The sequence below is a fragment of the Lampetra planeri genome, chromosome 3 (genome assembly GCF_965212315.1).
Source record: "Lampetra planeri chromosome 3, kcLamPlan1.2.h2, whole genome shotgun sequence".
In the NCBI taxonomy this organism is placed as follows: Eukaryota; Metazoa; Chordata; class Hyperoartia; order Petromyzontiformes; family Petromyzontidae; genus Lampetra; species Lampetra planeri.
The window spans coordinates 8,301,916-8,320,526 of record NC_136109.1 but is presented as its reverse complement, the minus strand read 5'-3'; the positions used below and the strand labels follow the sequence as shown (position 1 = coordinate 8,320,526).

Sequence of the window (18,611 nt, the reverse complement as noted above, 5' to 3'; positions counted from 1 at the left end):
TAAAATAAAAATCACGACGTTTCGGAGGCAACACAAGTCTCCGTCATCAGGTGGGACCGTCACAGCCAGATTTGCTGCATCAAGTGAGGCAATGATTCAAGATGTAATCCCTTAAAAGCAAGTTGAGGGGGGAGGAGAGGGGGGCGGAGCTCATCAGAATGTGGTAGCCAATGAATGGAACGTATCGGGAGGGAGGGGGGCGGGGCTCAAAGACGGCACGACGTGTCACGTAGAACGCCTCGGGAGGGGGAGGGGGGGCGGGACCAAAAGAATGCACGACGTGGTACACGTCGACGGCGTGGACGTGGTTGTGCGCAAGCAACTACTGCTGCACACGCCAACGTTGTTTGCGCACAACCACGTCCACGCCGTCGACGTGTACCACGTCGTGCATTCTTTTGGTCCCGCCCCCCCTCCCCCTCCCGAGGCGTTCTACGTGACACGTCGTGCCGTCTTTGAGCCCCGCCCCCCTCCCTCCCGATACGTTCCATTCATTGGCTACCACATTCTGATGAGCTCCGCCCCCCTCTCCTCCCCCCTCAACTTGCTTTTAAGGGATTACATCTTGAATCATTGCCTCACTTGATGCAGCAAATCTGGCTGTGACGGTCCCACCTGATGACGGAGACTTGTGTTGCCTCCGAAACGTCGTGATTTTTATTTTATTTTACTTTCATTAATTTTAATGTTTTACCTACGTGACTTTACCGAAAAAACCTAAGAATATGAATCCTTGCAGTCACGAAAGCTTCAAATCTAGAATCAGTGTTGCTTACTTTTATGCTTATTATCAGCTAACACCGGCCACAACCATGAGCCAATGTGCACCATTGTTCTCTTTAGCCCCGCTCCCCAGGACCATCAGACTATACCCCTGGCTACCACATTCAGACAAGCCCCTCCCCCCCTTAATTTGTATTTAAGGGCTTGCCTCTTGGATTTTTTCCTCACTTAATACAGTAAATTCAGCTATGACGGTCCCACCTGATGACGGAGACTTGTGTTGTCTCCGAAACGTCGTGATTTATTATTTTATTTCTATTATATGTAGAAATATTTATTTATTATTATTTATTTTTACCTACGTGTCTTTACCGAAAAAACCTAAGAGTATGAATCCTTGCAGTCACGAAAGCTTCAAATCTAGAATTTAAGTCAAGAATAATTTTATTATTGCTACGACTATGAACGCACGTGCTTTTACCATTTGCGTGATGACGTCACCCCCCCCCCCCGCTTTGTAGCAACGCGGCGTCAGCACGCAGCAGCGGGACGACGTCACAATGCACGCACACGCGCGCGACGACGTCACCAGGTGTTCCGCCGACGCGATGACGTCATCGCGGACGCTCGTGTTCAACCCGCAGTCACCTCGCGCCCTTGGGGGCGGTCCACCCCCATGCCCCCCCAGCGGTAGGGCGGGGCAGCGTCCGGCCAATCGCGAGGCGCCTTACTACTCGCGCACGATGCGTGACGCGTCAACCCGCCCTCGTCCAATGAACGACGCGGTTGTTGACCCGGTGGCAACAACCCCCACCACCCCCCTTCTTGCTGTGTATCGATCATAGCGTGGATCCCATCACCACCCCCCCACCCCTGAGGTCGGTGTTTGCTTTTTTTGTTTGTTTGGTTTAATCAAATCCGTCCATTGCTTTTCGCAGACCGTTCGAAGCTACGAACATTACATTCAGCGCGGCGGACGAGCGAAAGGTGAGCGCCGCGTCGCGGTTGAATGGGTGGTGGTGGTAGTGGTGGTGGTCGTAGTGAGGGCCCCATTGTGAGCGCAAGGCGTGAGGGGGTGGTGAGTGGAGGGGTACGTGGGACTCTCTCGTCTCTGTCCACTGCTGGATGAGAGCCGTAGACTCTGGTAGATGACCACATTTACCACCCCGCTGATCGTGGCGTTGCGGGCGGGCGGGAGCATAGACGTACGGTACAACAACTGATTTTGGTGCACCGCCCACAATGTGTCCATTTGAGTGCCCTCTGTGTAAAATCGAAGCTAAGCCACAGTGCAACCCAAACTGTGGACAATATCGTAAACCATTGTAGTCTGCGTTCCTTCAATTGAATAACAAAACTACGCGAACTCTCTCATTAAGCCCTATCGTGGTAAGCACCTCCCATTTCCACGGTTGTTTACGAAATAAGTTATATATAAAGTACAGTACTGTATATACAAGCAGACTTTGACATTGGCGGCTAGCTCTTTAACATACGTACGCAAGAATAAAATGGTATCCTATGTTCAAATCTTGTGAATGTTCACACAAGCACTGTCCATGTTGAGTATCTGCTTCGCCTGAAGGCGATATCTGACGCGTTTTGGGTGATCTGGTTCTGGGTGTTCTAGATTTGAAGTTTTCGTGAATGCAGGGATCAATACTCTTTGGTTCATTCAGTAAAGTCGCGTAGTTATAAAATATAATTAAATCACAACGTTTCGATTGCAACACGAGCAATCATCATCAGGTGTGAAAACTACAGCTAAACATGTTCTTGCTGTAGTTTTCACAACCTGATGATGATTGCTTGTGTTGCAATCGAAACGTGATTGAATTCATTTTATATTTTATATCTACGTGACTTTACCGAAAGAACCAAAGAGTATATGGTTCTGGGAAGCGTGCCTTCAATGGAATGTTTCTCACTTTGTGGGATCGTGCCTTGTGTTTTACTTGGGTAACCCCCTCGATTCCTCCCACGCGAGTTTGAAGCGTGTGTGTGGTTCATCGGAGAATACGATGCTATGATCGTCACTGTGAGAGGCGACTTTCACACGTGTTTGAAGGTGGACGAAACGCACACACACTCTAGTTTGTACACAGAGCTCCGCGATCGTTAACAACTGCATTTTTCGATATCTGCGTTGTCCTATGATGTCAACAATTATTAATTTTGGGTGCTAGTTTAGCGATTTGGTGTGGTAGGTTACCTGAGTTTTCTCTTCACAGTGCCGCTTAGAGATGAACGCAAAAGTCCCCCCGCCCCCGTTCAGATTCAGTATACTTATAGGGGACACGTGATGTAAGCGAGCACCTATTTAGGTTTGTTACAGCTAACGTGGACAGCACCACACCTATATTTGAAGCTTTCGTGACTGCAATGATCCATACTCTTTGTTTTTTTCGGTAAAGTCACGTAGGTTTAAAAGGGAAAACGAAAACAAATCACTTCATATAGTAATTTTGCTGTGACTGTTCCACCTGAAGACGGGGGCTTGTGTTCCCTCCGAAACGTCGTAATTTAATTTATTTGTTTTCCTTTTTTAACCTACGTGACTTTACCGACAAAAAACAAAGAGTAAGCATCACACCTGCCCGTGTTTCCCGAACGCACCAGATTCCCAAGAATAGCCCGGTCAGCATTAAGATTGAGATACCACTCGCCACTATACTACTCTTAGGTTTTTTCGGTAAAGTCACGTAGGTACAGTAAATTTGGCTGTGATGGTCCCACCTGAAGACGGAGACTTGTGTTGCCTCCGAAACGTCGTGATTTAATTTAGTTATTTTCATTTATCATTATTTTATTATTATTTTTTACCTACGTGACTTTACCGAAAAAACCTAAGAGTATGAATCCTTGCAGCCACGAAAGCTTCGCCACTATAATGCATTGTGCATAGCCAGGAGTCGAACCGAAGTTATCCAAGGGCAGCTCACGGACGGACCACTTTCCACCAACACGAGACTTGGTCACGTGTGAGCCTTTATCTTAACGGCGCCACGCACAAAGGGGTCAGCCATGCGCGAACGTCTTGAGTCAATAGGGGATGTTGGAGGAAATTCGACTTAGAGGGGGCTTAGGTGAAACCCACTTATAGCAGAACGTGAGGATCTGCTGCTTGAGCTGTGGTTTGTTTGTAAGCAAAGGGACTCAAAACATTACACTACAATCGTCACAAACACTTGACTGAGATCCTGTGAACGGGAAGAAAGAGTCATTATATAAAGTGTCTCCTTGTTAAAGTGAGCATGGGGTGATGAGCATCCCTTCCGACCGTGAGCCAGCAGTGGAAAGTCCACATTACCGTGGCAGAAGCTGAACTTTAGGACAACTGCTGTCGACTTACCACAAAGTAGAGTCAACTCATACTCGTTGGTTCTTTCGGTTAAGTCACGTAGGTATAAAATAAAATAAATCACGACGTTTCAGGCGCAACACAAGCGTCCATCACTTGATGACGCTTGTGTTGTGCCCGAAATGTCGTGATGTGTTTTATACCTACGTGACTACCGAAAGAACCAAATACTATGGATTCCGGCAGTCATGAAAGCTTCAAATCAAGATAGAGTCAACTCGTGATTTAATTAAATTTGCAACCTTTTCCCATTGTGAGCCGAGAGCTCTGGCCACAGCGACACCTCACCTGATAGTAAATGCCAGTCGACTGGTGAATGAAAACATCTACATGTTAAACAACTGCTCTACCTCCTACAGTATCTGGTGGGACACGTGTGCAGGATGGAGGACAGGTTACTGAGGCGGGAATTGGGAGTGCCACCAGATATTTCTCTTGGTGATCAAATTAAATAAACCCTCAAGCCATATTGTAAGGTACCTGTAAGAGCAGACCTTCGGAGGGCAGGTGTAAGCTGTGCAGAAGTTAAGGAACATACCAGATGTAAGATCTCTTGCTTAACTTCATCTGTACTGGGTATATAATGATTCGCTCTACCTTGTCGTTGGTAGCATTGTGATTTGGAGTTAGTTTTCTTCAGTAAAAAAATGTTTAGTTTGTACTACCGATCTCATCTGTACTGTATCTTTTTTCTGCACTTTTTCAACTGTGCTGTCGCCTTAATGGTGTTTTCCCTTATTTGTTCTTCATCATTCGTTACATTAGCCTCTATAAAATGTTTTAATGGATAAGCAGTGGCGCAGTGGTTCGCACACTATGGACCTGGCTACATCAGTTTGAATCCCAGCCACGGACAACATCAGTGGCTTTCATTGGCTCGTGATATCTGCACTGGTCTTGGGCCCACCCTTAAACTCATACTATCCAGCATTTCTAATCGTGGTCAATACACTTCCATGCTTGACAGAGCATGGGGAGGCCTTCATCCATCAATCAATTGACAAAGGGCTGTAAATGAAACCATACATCAACTTGCTCATATTATTTGTATAACTCCTAAAAAAATTTCACGCAATTTCAATCATCATTGCATCCTGAGTATTGTCTCTATGTATGTGTGTGTATATTTAATATTATCTGTTACCCAGTAGCTATTGTTAGGAACTATTTATATGCCAATTTAAAAACTGGCCATCAAACAATATTTTGATTTAAAGCTTTCGTGACTGCAGGGATTCATATTCTTGGTTTATATTTTTATTATATTATTATTTCCCTTCTACGTGACTTTACCGAAAGAACCAAGAATATCAAACAATATGTTTATAGGTTTAAGTCTCATCAGACCGCATGGTGACCAAGTGCAGTCTCCAACTTTCTTCTATCCACTCATTCTCTCTGGCCACTCGATATTTTATCAAGCAGGGCCATTACCCAATACATCACCTATTATATATTTTTCATTTTCAGGCCACTGTGTTCTTTATTAATATGTTGAGGTTTTGTTGTTGATACAGCATAACCAAATAATGTGAATATGCGTATACATGCTTTATTGAAACTGACAAACGGTTATCCTGGTCAGCAGGAATTTTCCTGAAGACGGCCGCTTGCGTTGCGATCGAAACGTCGTTGTATTCTGTTCTTTTTTATTAGTTTATTTGAACCTATCTACGTGACTTTACCGAAAGACCCAAGAATAGTGAGTTTAATATCAATTATACGTCAACTTTCATGTACTCCCACTCTGTGAATTTTCTAAAAATAAGCAGTTTCAATGGGAATAACTATTGATAGAGGGGATGTGAAGGAATGGTACAATAGCACCTCTCTTAACGACCACCCCTGTCAACAACTAATCGCTTAACGATGAGCCTCCAAAGCCCAATGTGTAGTGTATAGTGTAGTGTATCGTAGTGTCGTGTATAGTAGTGTATTGTAATGTATAGTAGAGTAGAACCCCTCTTAACGACCACCTCTGCTAACGACTAATCGCTTAACGACGGGTCTCCATAGGGCCCAATGTGTTTGCTTACGGACCATTCCCCTGTTAACGACAGGCTGTTGTAGTAAATAATAATGAATGCATTGATTAACCGTGTTTATTTTAATATTATGTGTTTATAATGTTGTTAGTATCTTTATGTATTAATATCCATTGTTTAAATATTATAAAGTACTTTTTTGGGTGAAAAAGGTAAACTTTCGATGCTATCGGAACAAATTAAGCTTTTAAACATGAATTTTCTAGACTCGCTGAACAACCAAATCACTTAACGACCGGTTTCGTGGAACCCATCACCGTCGTTATGAGGTTCTATTGTATAGGAAAATACGTGGATTTCGAATATGTGCACATCCATAGAAAATTATCATTATACCACGCGTGCACGAATAAATTAATAGGACAAAAATAATGCGCAAATTGCTTTCGACATGATTTCCTGTGCTTTGGAAGTTGGCGAATGTATACCAAATTAAGAATACTTTACTCTTCATGAAAAGCTTTGTGATTTGTGAACCTATTGGAAATTATAGTTGCACCTATCACAAATACTGCACTCTGTGTGGACGGCAATTGGTCAGAGTGGATATATGACGGCCACGTATACGATGCTGTGTCAATCTTAATCCAATGAATCTTCGCATTCCTGCTCTGTAACTCGGTATCGTTCGACCCAATCTCCCCTGCACCTTTTCTGGTGGTTGCCAGGCCAGGATGTCGACAGCAGCGTACGTGCGCTACGTGAGCCCGTACCGGGACTTTGGCGCGTGGCTCGGCTCGCACGGCATGAAGGCGCCCTTCGCCAAGGCAATGGAGCGGGAGCTTGGCATCGGCGACTACGACGACTTGCTGGCATGTGCCGAGCCTCTCGGCGTACGCGGAGAACTCTTCACGGCCGCCAAGGAGAAGTTGCCGTTCGCGTGCTACGCCGTGTTGCGCCGCATCATTGAGTCGGTAGCGCACGGCCATGCAGGCGATGCCGACGGCGGCGGTGGGCGCAGCAAGCAGCAGCAGCAGCCAGCACCACCCAACGGTGCTTGCATCAGCGGCGTGCTCGACACCATCGTGTCCATGCTCAACAGCCTGAGCCAAGAGTTCCTGAATTCGGCGCGCAAGTTCAGCTCCCTGGACCCTGCGCTTGGCAGTAGCGGCGGTGACAATGGTTGTGATGACGTGGATAAAAGAGATAATGGAGATAACGGCGGTTGTGGTGGTAGTGGTGTTGGAGGTCGTGGTGCTGGGCGTCCGGTGCTGCTGGCTCGGGCTGCGGTGGCATCACCTTCAGAAGCAGGTGCGTGGGGCCGGGGTGGTGGTGTGGGTTGAGCTGTGTGAGGGGTAGAGGTGGATACGAGAGAGGTGGAGGTAACAAAAAGTGAACCTTCTTTGGAAAGCACACCTTTGATTTAACTTGGCCTGTGAAGATCAAAGTGGAAAATTAAAAGACCCTAGAAAGATAAAACAAATTTAGCATTCTCAGGAAGAACGTAATCAACCAGGTAGGGTGTTGACTGTTATGTTATCCGACTCTCTGTTGTATTACATTACATTTCTAAGTATACTAGATTTGTGTTTCTATTTCATTTATATCTGATGATGATTGCTTGTGTTGCAATCGAAACGTCGTATGCTAGTATTTAATTTAATTGATTATTTTCTCTTTATACGTGACTTTACCGAAAGAACCTGCAGTCACGAAAGCTCCAAATTAAGTTGTAATGTATTGTTCCACGTCTCTCGTATTCACGCACCGTCTCGTGCACAGGTGACGCGGAGGAGCTCGACATAAAGTGGGAGTCTGCATCCGTGCAGGAGCTGGAGCCGCCCGAACTGGATGGCCCCGAGCTGGACGGAGTGACCCCAAAACGGCGCCGCACAATTGATGGTGACGATAGCTCCTCGTTGGCGGGCCGAGCCGTCGGGGGGGGTGGAGGTGGCGGTGACGATGATGGCGACGGCACCGCAACCGGCAATGCCGACGGCACCAGCAGCGGTGGCTTTGGCAACAGCTGCGGCGAGCCGTGGGCGGGCGGGCGCTTCGTGTGCTGGCAGTGTGGCAAGACGTTTGTGCACGGGAAGAGCCTGCGGCGACACCAGCGCGTGCACACGGGCGAGCGGCCGTACGCGTGCGAGGCGTGCGGCCGGCGCTTCATGCAGTACAGCACGCTCAAGTCGCATCGCATCACGCACACGGGAGAGAAGCCCTACAAGTGCGAGTGCGGCAAGGCCTTCACGCGCAACTTCTACCTCAAGCAGCACAAGATCGGCCAGTGGTGGGTGGTGCTGTGTGTAGGTGTGTTTGTACGTGTGTATTGTGTGGGAGTGGTGGTGTAGTGGTTAGTGTGCTGCACGTTGAATCCGGCGGCCCGAGTTCCGTTCCCACTCCCGGCCGTCATCGGTGATGATTATCTGAACCGGTCATGGGCATCTGCTAGGTCAACTAAGCCTTACATTAGTATCTGGGGAAATGTGTTAATATGGCCACTAGGGAGACAAAGGCACCCGGGCGTGGTGCAGGTCACCCACCCCTTCGTGTGGCATTCTGGCCCTCATCGGTGCTCGCTTACAGCACTTGCCCCAAGTCTGTTAAGGCTATAAGCAGGATCTTTGTAGGGAGTGTTAGTGTCGTGGTTAGTGCACTGCGTTACGCATCCGGGGAACTAAGTTCAATTCCCATCGGTGATGAATATCTGAACTCATCCTGGGCCCTCCCCTAGGTCGACTTGGTCTGGTGTGGTGTGAAAACATCAACAGTGTGAAGACGAAGGCAGCCAAGTGCGGTGTTGGCTATCCACACCCCTTGTGTGCCGTGTTGGCCTTCATTAGGCACCCGCTAACAGAACCTGCTCCAAACAGGCTTTTAAAGACTAGAGAAAAAAACATTTTGGGGAGTGGTAATGCCATGGTTCATGCACTGCTTCATGAACCGAGCAGCCCGAGGTTGAGTCCCACTCTCGGCTAACATCAGTGGTGATCATCTCAAATGGTTCTTGGGATCCCCTAGGTTAAATTGGTCTTTTAAAGAGTACCTGGTGTGGTGTGTAAATGTCAGCACTTGGAAGACAAAGATGGCTGGCTGTGGTACTGGCTGCACCATACCCATCCTTTGCTGTTCCAGCTTTAAAGGAAGGTGCAACACAAAAACTGAACAACTCTTGTAAATATGCCCGTAGGCTATGAATCGTAGACTATATCCAGTGCCATATTCTTGGTTCTTTCGGTAAAGTCACGTAGAAGGGAATTAATAGAATAATAAAAATTAAACAATCATTAGGACGCTGTCTTTCCGACAGCTCTGTTTCTTCACCTGAGGACGGCTGCTTGCGTTGTGGCCTAAACGTCGTGAGAATTTTATTTTATTATGTTTTATTTTTATTATTTTATTATTTCCCTTCTATGTGACTTTACCGAAAGAACCAATAATATGAATCCCTGCAGTCACGAAAGCTTTAAATCGAAATTTATCCAGTGCCAGTTTTAAGCTTTTTTGGTAAGGTTTGTCAACAACTTTCTTGGTATGGCACACAAATTATATCACTTGATGTATTCCACCTCGATTCTGTCTGTAGTTAAATCCACCATCTGACCCATAATTCATTGTGACACCATCTCCTGCCTAGCTTCTGAATCTACCTTAAAATGTATAATTTCCAAACTATCAACCATTGCAAAACTATTTTTATTTTACTAGCTAAGACCCACTGAGCTATACAGTGGTACCCCGGAGATCGAACTTAATTCGTTCCAGAAGGCCATTCGAACGCCGATTTGTTCGAACACCGAATTAATTTTCCCCATAAGAATTAATGTAAATGGCATTAATTGGTTCCAGACGTAAGAAGTCTCTCATTATAAAGCATTTTTGCACGAAGTTTACAGTAATTACATGCATAAAACCATACAAAAAAACTAAAAACACAATAAATAAACGGAATAAATTAATAAATATATGAAATAAATGAACATTGACCTTCACTTTACCTGTAGTAAGGAGAGTTGATGGCTTGAGTGGAAGGTGGTGAGGAGGAGGTGGTGTTATTGTTTGGAAGGGGGGAGTCCTCTTCCATAATAATGTCGGGTAACTGCCCTTCTGGGGTTCTTTCTCTTTTGTGCCTCTTTTCTGCCACTAACTGTGAGTCACTTGAGCTCTTTCTGACTAAAAACTTATCTAAAGAGGTTTGTTTCTGCCTTTCATACGGTAAAGCCTTTGTCTGGGCAAGCATCATGCACGCTGGCCATGCGTGTCTCAGCCGTACAGGTTCTTTCAAGTCGCGATTGCCCGTTCAACCTCCGAATTTCGTTCGGTTTCCGGGGCAAAAAATGTTCGGAAATATCGTTCGAACACCGATTTGTTCGAGTTCTGGTGCGTTCGATCTCCGAAGTTCTACTGTACATCTTTTTCAAAAGCAATCTGGCCACAAATGATAGCTCAACAAAAGTGGCTTATGTGGAAATTTATAGCAGCCAAATACTCTTTTTTTATCAGCCAAATGAACACATTTCAAAATGTGGAGGGAAAACCGGAGGACCCAGAGATCAATCCATGTGACCATGGGGAGAACATTCAAACTCCAAATATATCGGCTTCGGGGTTGGAATCAAACCCACAACCTCCTTCATACCAGGCAAGGGAGTAAGCATCTCACCACTGTGGCGCCGATTCCATTATACCATTCCATTCTCAGTTTTGCCCTTGACTCTGCTGAAATAACTAATCTTTGTAATCTGTACATTAACTCATATCTGTCCCCTCTGGATATCTGGAGAGAGCTGTTTTCATGCTAAAGGTCCTTTAAAACAAATCTGCCAATAACCTAAAGAACCACATAGTTTCTCTGACTCCCTCCCATAGCCCTCAGAAGCACCTCTTTTATTCCAACTTAAAATTCCATTTGCTCAAACTTTGCTTGCTCAAAAGTCTCTCCGTATTGATGCTGCACGTATCTGGAATACGCTTGCTGCTCATCCCCAACTTGGTGCCCTGCCGTGACGCTCCCCCTCTACTTTCCTATTAAAACAAAACACAGAGCTTACATGTGTAGTGAGTCCAACTGAGTCGCAGACGTTATCTTGGGAGCAAACACTATTTATTCACACAACAGCACGAACATAACACAACCTACGCTCGGGTCTCGAATGCCCATCTAACCACGCTACGGCAGAACTAGACACGGTTTGCTATCCCGGTCCGGACCACAAGCTGGGTCCCGGACCGCGTGGCTAGAGGCTTCTTCTCCCCGACGTGGATCTTCGAACACCAACACTTGAAGAACCCCGAGCTCCTAACGGAGCTCTCGTTATATGCTCCCGAGCTGGGGCTGGCTCCGCCCCTAGCCCCGCCCACCTTCCAGGCTCCGAGAGCTCCTTCTCGAATGTTCCCGAGAGCTCTCCGGGACCACGTGACCACCCCTCGGCCCCCGTCCACCGTTGGCCCCCCTCCAGTATTGTCCGGTCACGTGACAACAGGTCAGCCAGAGTATCATGCCCCAGAGTAACCCTGGCTGGCTGACGCTCGCTCTCGCTCCCTCACTGGGAGCCGGAACCGCACAATGCTCGCGGTGCCTCTGCGCGAACCAGCGCTCACCCAACCACCGCTAGTGTTGGTGCTGCAGCCCGCAACCCAGGCTGCCCGCAATGACATCACCGGCCATGACTTCGCAAGTCCCGGTACCACACAGTGACAAGTACAGTCAGGACACATGCACCTGTACCTAACTCTTGCTCCTTCATGTTTGCACTGTCTTTTTAGATTTGAGTGTGTTTGTTACTTTTCACATTACACTTGCACTATTTTTTACCCGTGTATGTTTTGTGTAAGATCGTTAAATACCTCGTTCATTAACTGCTGTCGTGAGAATTATTTTCTCATGTTTTATTATTTTATTATTTCCCTTCTACGTGACTTTACCGAAAGAACCAAGAAGATGAATTCCTGCATAGAAAGCGAGGCAGTTAACATCTCGCCCCCGCGGCACCTACTCACGCAGAGTTGTGCACCCCTGTGACTTGAAAGAACGTTTCTTTTCCCCCGCACAGTGTGCTCAAGTGCTCTGACCTGTCGGGGATTCTCATGGATGACAAGTCTGCTTTGGAAGACGACTCTGTCGCTCCGCTTCCCGCAAGTGATGCCCGAGAGGACCTCGTAGAGCGCTCGCCTCCACCCCTCGCCGTCATCAAACTGGAGCCCGACGAGGAGGACGAGGGCGCGCAGAGCTGAGTGGGGCGGTGCTGCAAATGCGAGGAAGGCCACCCAGAGAGAGAGAGAGAAAGAGATAGAGTCGGCCTACGCACGGTTAGCGTGATGACAGCCAGTCAGTCCGCCGTTGCTGCAAATGCCGCTCGTGTGCAGAGGCTGGCGATGCCCAGCACGTGTTGCTGCTACTCAAACGCGCTCATCAGTGTATCGAGCCCGGTCGTCTGATGAGTGCTACACTATGCACGTGCGCAAGACTGAACAGGGCTTAATTTCTTGCCAAATTATTTCCAGGATTGCCGATAGACTGGAGCATATCTGGGGCTCATCTTAATCACAAACCCAGCATCATTGTTGACTGAAATTTCACTTACAATTAACATTGCGGTTGTAATTCATTATGAATTGCACAATTGTAATTGACCAGAGGAGTAGACATGTGATGAGAGCCACAGCTGTAGCGAGTATGAGAATATTTTCCCAGTTTCACTGACCTGGACCGATCTGTCAGAAATGAAGCCCTGCAGCTGAGCAATTAGTCTGTTGATTGACACATGCTTTCCTGGCGCTCAGTGCCCGGCGAAGTGCTGCTGCTCTTGCTGGCGTGCGAGTCAGCGGTGCATGCCTCGTGTGCAGCCGAGCGCCCAGCAAAGTCGCTCTGTACATGAACGCAGCTGAGTGATGAGACTGTTAATGTTCATGCACACACACGTGTGTGTGTGTGTGCGCATGTGCAGAGCTGCTTGCCTGACGGTTGCTGCTCTTTTGCTCGCATTGAGCTGAATTGTGTGAATTGGCGAGCTCCCAGTAGCAGCCAAACACCTGGGAGCGGAGTGATTAGTGAGTATTGGGCACGCAATGAATCATCAGTTAGGATCTATTACCTACAAGATGCACGCATCAAAGCATGCTTGTAAGAATTGGTTGCAATGACAGTGCAGCCCATTGTGCGAATCCTTATGAATCTAGCCATTGTTGACTTCTGCTTGCATAGACCTGAGCGAGCACCAGATGTCAATGCGCGTGCACACTGGTGTGAAGTCGAGCTCTTGGCGAATTACCGTGCGCATTCAAGTGAGGGCGGCAGCATGCCACACATTAGTCTGTTCTGTTATAACGTGGTAGTTGCGTTTCTGAAGTACATCGCGTTATGGAAAAATCCCGTTATAATACAGGTTAAAGCACGCACAGTCCGTGATAACATGCGAGATGTGTATGCAGGCCAAACAAAGTGTGAGGCGCGTGGGTAGCGTCTAGAAGCATCCAGCGGCATCCCACCATTGTGTGATGCTACACCGAGACAGCCTTATAGACGGCTTATTCATACTCGCGTGATGTAGCTCTGTTCACTCAATCGCGTTATATCCAATTTGCATCCACGTTATAAAAATGTTCCCTAATACATTAATCGCGTTATATCCAATTCGCATTATGAAAACACGCGTTATATGAGAACAGACTATGTACCACCAGCCAGGCGGTCCGTGTGTGGCTGACCGCTCGGTAGGTGTTAATGTCTAATCATGGAGCCATAAGCCAGGCAACGCCATACGCACGCTCTTGAGGACTTGGCAAGCATCACCGTACATGCGGCCGCCCGCAACGAGGGTGCACGGCAAGCGTAACCACCGCGCATACGCACGCGCATTTGAGTTCGACTACCCAGGAAACATCACCCTCGCTCATGCGCGTGAAGCTGCAGGTCGGCGCCAAGCATCATGCGCACGGCACGGGTGGTAGCAGAGCAGATTGGTGCCGTGCAGGCACAGCGCTGGGAGCCTGGAGCTTAACGTCCAAGGTACAAGCGACGTGGAACCTTGAGACGTTGTTGGTTTCGTGCACCCATGCGAACGTGCAATCGCGAACTGAGAATTGGGCACCTACAAGTCGCCAATGGCTGGTGCTGCGTGCACACGGTTGGCAACTCCCATTGCTTTGTTTCCAACACCTGGGGCAACAACTGGCTGCTACTTTTGCAAGGGAACATGAGCGGTTTTAGAAGTATGCATTCGTTTAATCAGACTTGCTTTTTAAAGGTTTAATTTTAATTCAATCTTGCTTGAGACTTTTTTCTTGCATTGAGCATTCGTTTGTTTTAATAAGGGTTGTATCTGTTGAGGTGACTGCAGAAATGAATCTGCAAGCAAGTGTATGTTCTGGATTTACTCTTTCTAGAAGAGCTGGCAGCTGGTACATGTATGACGTTTGAATAATGCCTAAGATTTGTAAGATTTTTTTGCTATTGCCAGTGCTCCAGATATTTGCATAACTTACTGTCCAATTTTGACACGATATGAGTACAGTGTTTCCAGGATTATAATGAGCAATTTTGAAACTCAGTTTTGTTTTTATCATATAGGCTCTCGTAAACCATTATGCATGTTGTATTTTTTTATGGTCCGATTACGTAAGTTAAATGTTTGGCTACTGCCTGATGTGGTTGTAATTAGCCAAACAAAATCTGAGGAATTATATTTGGGAAATGCACGAATTAGAGCCTCAAGTTTCAACTGCAGTCTTACTTTGAACTGTATAAAAATGTTGTACTCGTGTACAAAAACCTTGGTCTTACAAATGTGAGCTTTTCCTCAATGAGCACTCCTTTACTAAGTGTGCATCACTTTTTTTTATCATGCAATTTTTTTTTCTTCCATTGGACCCATTGCATATCCAACGGTTACCCGCGAGAGAATACTCAGGTTGTGTCCACTGGGCTAGTGACTCTCCCTGTAGGGTTTGTATTCACATTAGTGGGGGGGGGAAGACGTTTTCTGGTTAAGTGGGGGGCGATTGAGGGAGGGGGAAGAGGGGGGGGGCGGCAGGAATGTTCAGGACACGCTGCGAGTGAGTTATATTGAAATTTTAAGCTGTGGCAGTCAACTTGATTTGCATGTAAAAAAATGATATTTACATTCCATACGGAATTTTTTTTTAAATGTATAAAACTACCACTCCACCGCTTATCTGGAGTGTTGTAGCATGACAGAGTAATGCCTAAGATTTTTTTCCAGCAGTTTCATTTCCAACACTGGGAAACATATGGCCACTTGTTAGGTCTTGAGACTTGGTTTCAGAGGAATAATGTACTGTGTCAGTTTCTTGATGTTTGGCCCTCAGGAACCAGGGGCCCCGAGTACCGACCGAGCCAAGATTTGTCTCATTTCCGATTCCCTGTGGGATTTACGCAAGGGGGATAATGAACATTTCTGAGATTCTACGGGGCTCCTTTTCTCGATTACTCATGTCCACACACACACATACACTATCACAAGTACACACGCAGAGACTCAAATACGAGCAGAGAGACACAACATCACATACTCAAATATCCACACACAAACACACCCAACGCACAAACATAGGTGCACAATTCCATATAGATACACTGTCGCAAATATACAAAGAAAAAGGTAGCACGTATAGTCTTTCAACAGACTGTTGAAAGACTACCTATTAAGGCCGGAACATGACAGATGCAGACATAAACAATACATTACCTCTCACGCACAAAGGCATCCCCACAGAGTAAGACACTCGATTGGTTACACACTCGCTCACACGCTCGCACCAACAGATACACGCAAAATCACACGTTACTCTAAAAAACATTAAAAACAATATACAAGTTGCCACAACCCGGCTGAAATGCACAGAGCGATGCTGTCAGAGCAGTCATGTTGCAGAGACTTTTTTCCTGGTAGCTAAGCATCTAATGTAGCAGGATTTCATATTAATCACTCGTGTCCATCTTTTCAGAGTGGCGGTAACACGCACAGACACACTTGAGTTTTACACCATGCAATTTCGGTGCATACGCAAAATACTGCTTTGCAGGATTTGCGTAGTTTTTCTGTACTCGGGCTCCAGGTTTTTCGGTTGGCATCTTGATGCTTGCCTCCAAGTATACACGTTTCCAGATCGGTGACGAGACATGACTTAAGGGAGGTGGTTTTTCTGGATCAATGTCATAAGACTTGGCATCAGGAGACTGAATTTTAGGACCAGAGTCTTGAGACTTGGATCCAGTAGAACAGGGCTACATTATCTTTGTCTTGAGACCCAGCACCAATAAACCAGGATTCAGGGTCTTGAGACTCTGATCCAGAAGACTAACCTGTGTCTTGACACGAATCTCCAAGAGACCAGACGTCTGAGTACAGAAACTGTAAAATCTGACGGGCAGCGATTTCTTTAGGGACCAAAATGTTCATTCTAGATTTGAAGTTTTCGTGACTGCAAGGATCTTTGGTTCTTTCGGTAAAGTCACGTAGGTAAAAAATACAAATTTCAATACAGATTGAATAAAAATAAAAGTAAATTAAATCACGACGTTTCGATTGCAACACAAGCAATCATCATCAGGTGTGAAAATCACAGCTAGAACATTTTTACTAAAGTGGGAGAAATGCTGGGGCTAAGGAGTTTATATAAGTGTGGACGTCAGGGACTGGGACGTGAGACTGTCTCACACCTGATGATGATTGCTTGTGTTGCAATCGAAACGTCGTGATTTTATTTACTTTTTTTTACCTACGTGACTTTACCGAAAGAACCAAAGAGTATGGACCAAAATGTTGTCTTGTGAAAAACAGAGTCCAGCAAAACCCTTCCCTCTCGCAGGTTTGGCTATCGCGGTTTTGCACAACATTTATTGAGGTATAGTTTGCCGGTCGTGCCCCAGTGACTGGTCCATTCGCAGTTGACCTCGAGATTCCTGTAATGCATCGTAATTGTGCTGCTCGCGATGATTCTCCTGCGATAGACACGCGATCTTGTCTCCATCTTATCTCCCAATTGGCCCATCGCGATTCCCCAGGTCACGTGTGCCCAGACTCCAGTAAGAAAGTGTGGTTCAACCACACGATACATGTACAGTATTGTACACTGCCTTTTTTCCCATTCAATACATTTAAAAGTCGTATTCAGATTTTCAGATTTTACATTCAAAATACTTCCTGTTTAATGTTTGAGTTGAGGTAGGGTAACATAAAAAAAAGTAGGGGGTGTCGTATTATGAGCCGTGAACCAAATCCTAGTTTGCCCATATGCCTCTTGAGTTTACGGATTTCTGCCCCCACGATGGGCAGGGGTTTTCTGAACTTCGGTGTGCCAGTGAGATCGTAGAGATGGACTCATGGCAGTGGTTTCTAGGATTACGTCATCACTTCTACTACACCATCCAATCATCTGCCAGGAAAACAATCTAATGCAACATGGCTACCGTTGATTCAAGTCCTTGGATGATTTGGCTGCCTGATGTCATCGCTCGGTTTGTGGCCGAATTGTATTTTGTACGTTTTTTTTTTTAAAGTAATGTGAACAATTTTGCGTGTATTTGTAATTGTATGAGTGTATTTGCGTGGAAATGTCTTGTGTGCAATTTTACGAGCGTTTGTTTTATGTAAATGTGTCCCGTGCCTGCCTTAATGGGTGCTTCCTAACAGTTTGCATAAAGACTCTATGGGGGATCTTCATCTATAAATGCCAGTGCATGTCTGTGGGAAAATAATTTGCATGACATTTTTCACACGTGGGTTTAAGGCTGATCCCACCTGCTCCTACGTTTTCATTGAAATTTACACAATCCACTAATATAAATCCCATCGGGAATCTGAATCGGGGCAAATCCTGACCTATGTGACTTAAATAATTGCATAAACTGTTCGATACTCTGTGCCGCCAGAAACAGTGTTGTGAAACGAGGCTTCGGGAGACTGGCTTTCGCGCAACTTTTAGATGTTTTAGTGATAGCACCAGAAGATTGCTGCCATGCGAGCCATCTGGCCTGCTGTGTATGTGGCCAGGGTTTTGAGTACATTGCGCCTAGCTGCAAAAGCTGCTGGTGTGCAGCAAAGGGAGCACATTTCCTAATGCAAATGTAGCGTAATGATCTGAGGGGGTGTGCCTGCTTTTGGCTGTTTTTTTTGTTTAAGGCTGATTAGAAATGGTACACTACATTGCCACGTCCGGTTAGAATTCCTGCTCAAATTAATAGAGCTTGTTGTATTTGATTTTAAACTGGAAATAAGTATGCATGCGCATGAATTGGGGTACGCAAATCAGTCCAGGATCTTGTTTCTCATTGGCCGATTCATTAGAGGCAATTAAAACTTATTTGGATTTTAACTGATTTTAATTAGGAATACTGTAAAGTATCCCAAATGGCTGTATATGTATATTTTGGATCGTAATTTTTATTTCAATATTTTCTACTCGAGCGTTAATTGGTATTTTAGGGAATGTTACAGTGTGATTTGAGAATTGGCTCAAGGGAACATTAAGTTGTTTATTTTACTTGGGCAAAATGCACATTGACGAGGACTGCAATTATG

General features: G+C 46.0%; 1 protein-coding gene across 1 annotated transcript; it reads left to right on the top strand.

Annotated features, from left to right (window-relative positions):
• The first annotated feature begins 1,563 nt into the window (after nt 1-1,563).
• Nucleotides 1,564-15,032, top strand: LOC144717266 (uncharacterized). Its single transcript, XM_078592678.1, has 4 exons — nt 1,564-1,710; nt 6,798-7,380; nt 7,852-8,359; nt 12,123-15,032. Exons 2-4 carry the CDS (start codon nt 6,804-6,806, stop codon nt 12,301-12,303), a joined length of 1,266 nt encoding a protein of 421 aa, XP_078448804.1. The 5' UTR covers nt 1,564-1,710; nt 6,798-6,803; the 3' UTR covers nt 12,304-15,032.
• Nucleotides 15,033-18,611: the final 3,579 nt, after the last annotated feature.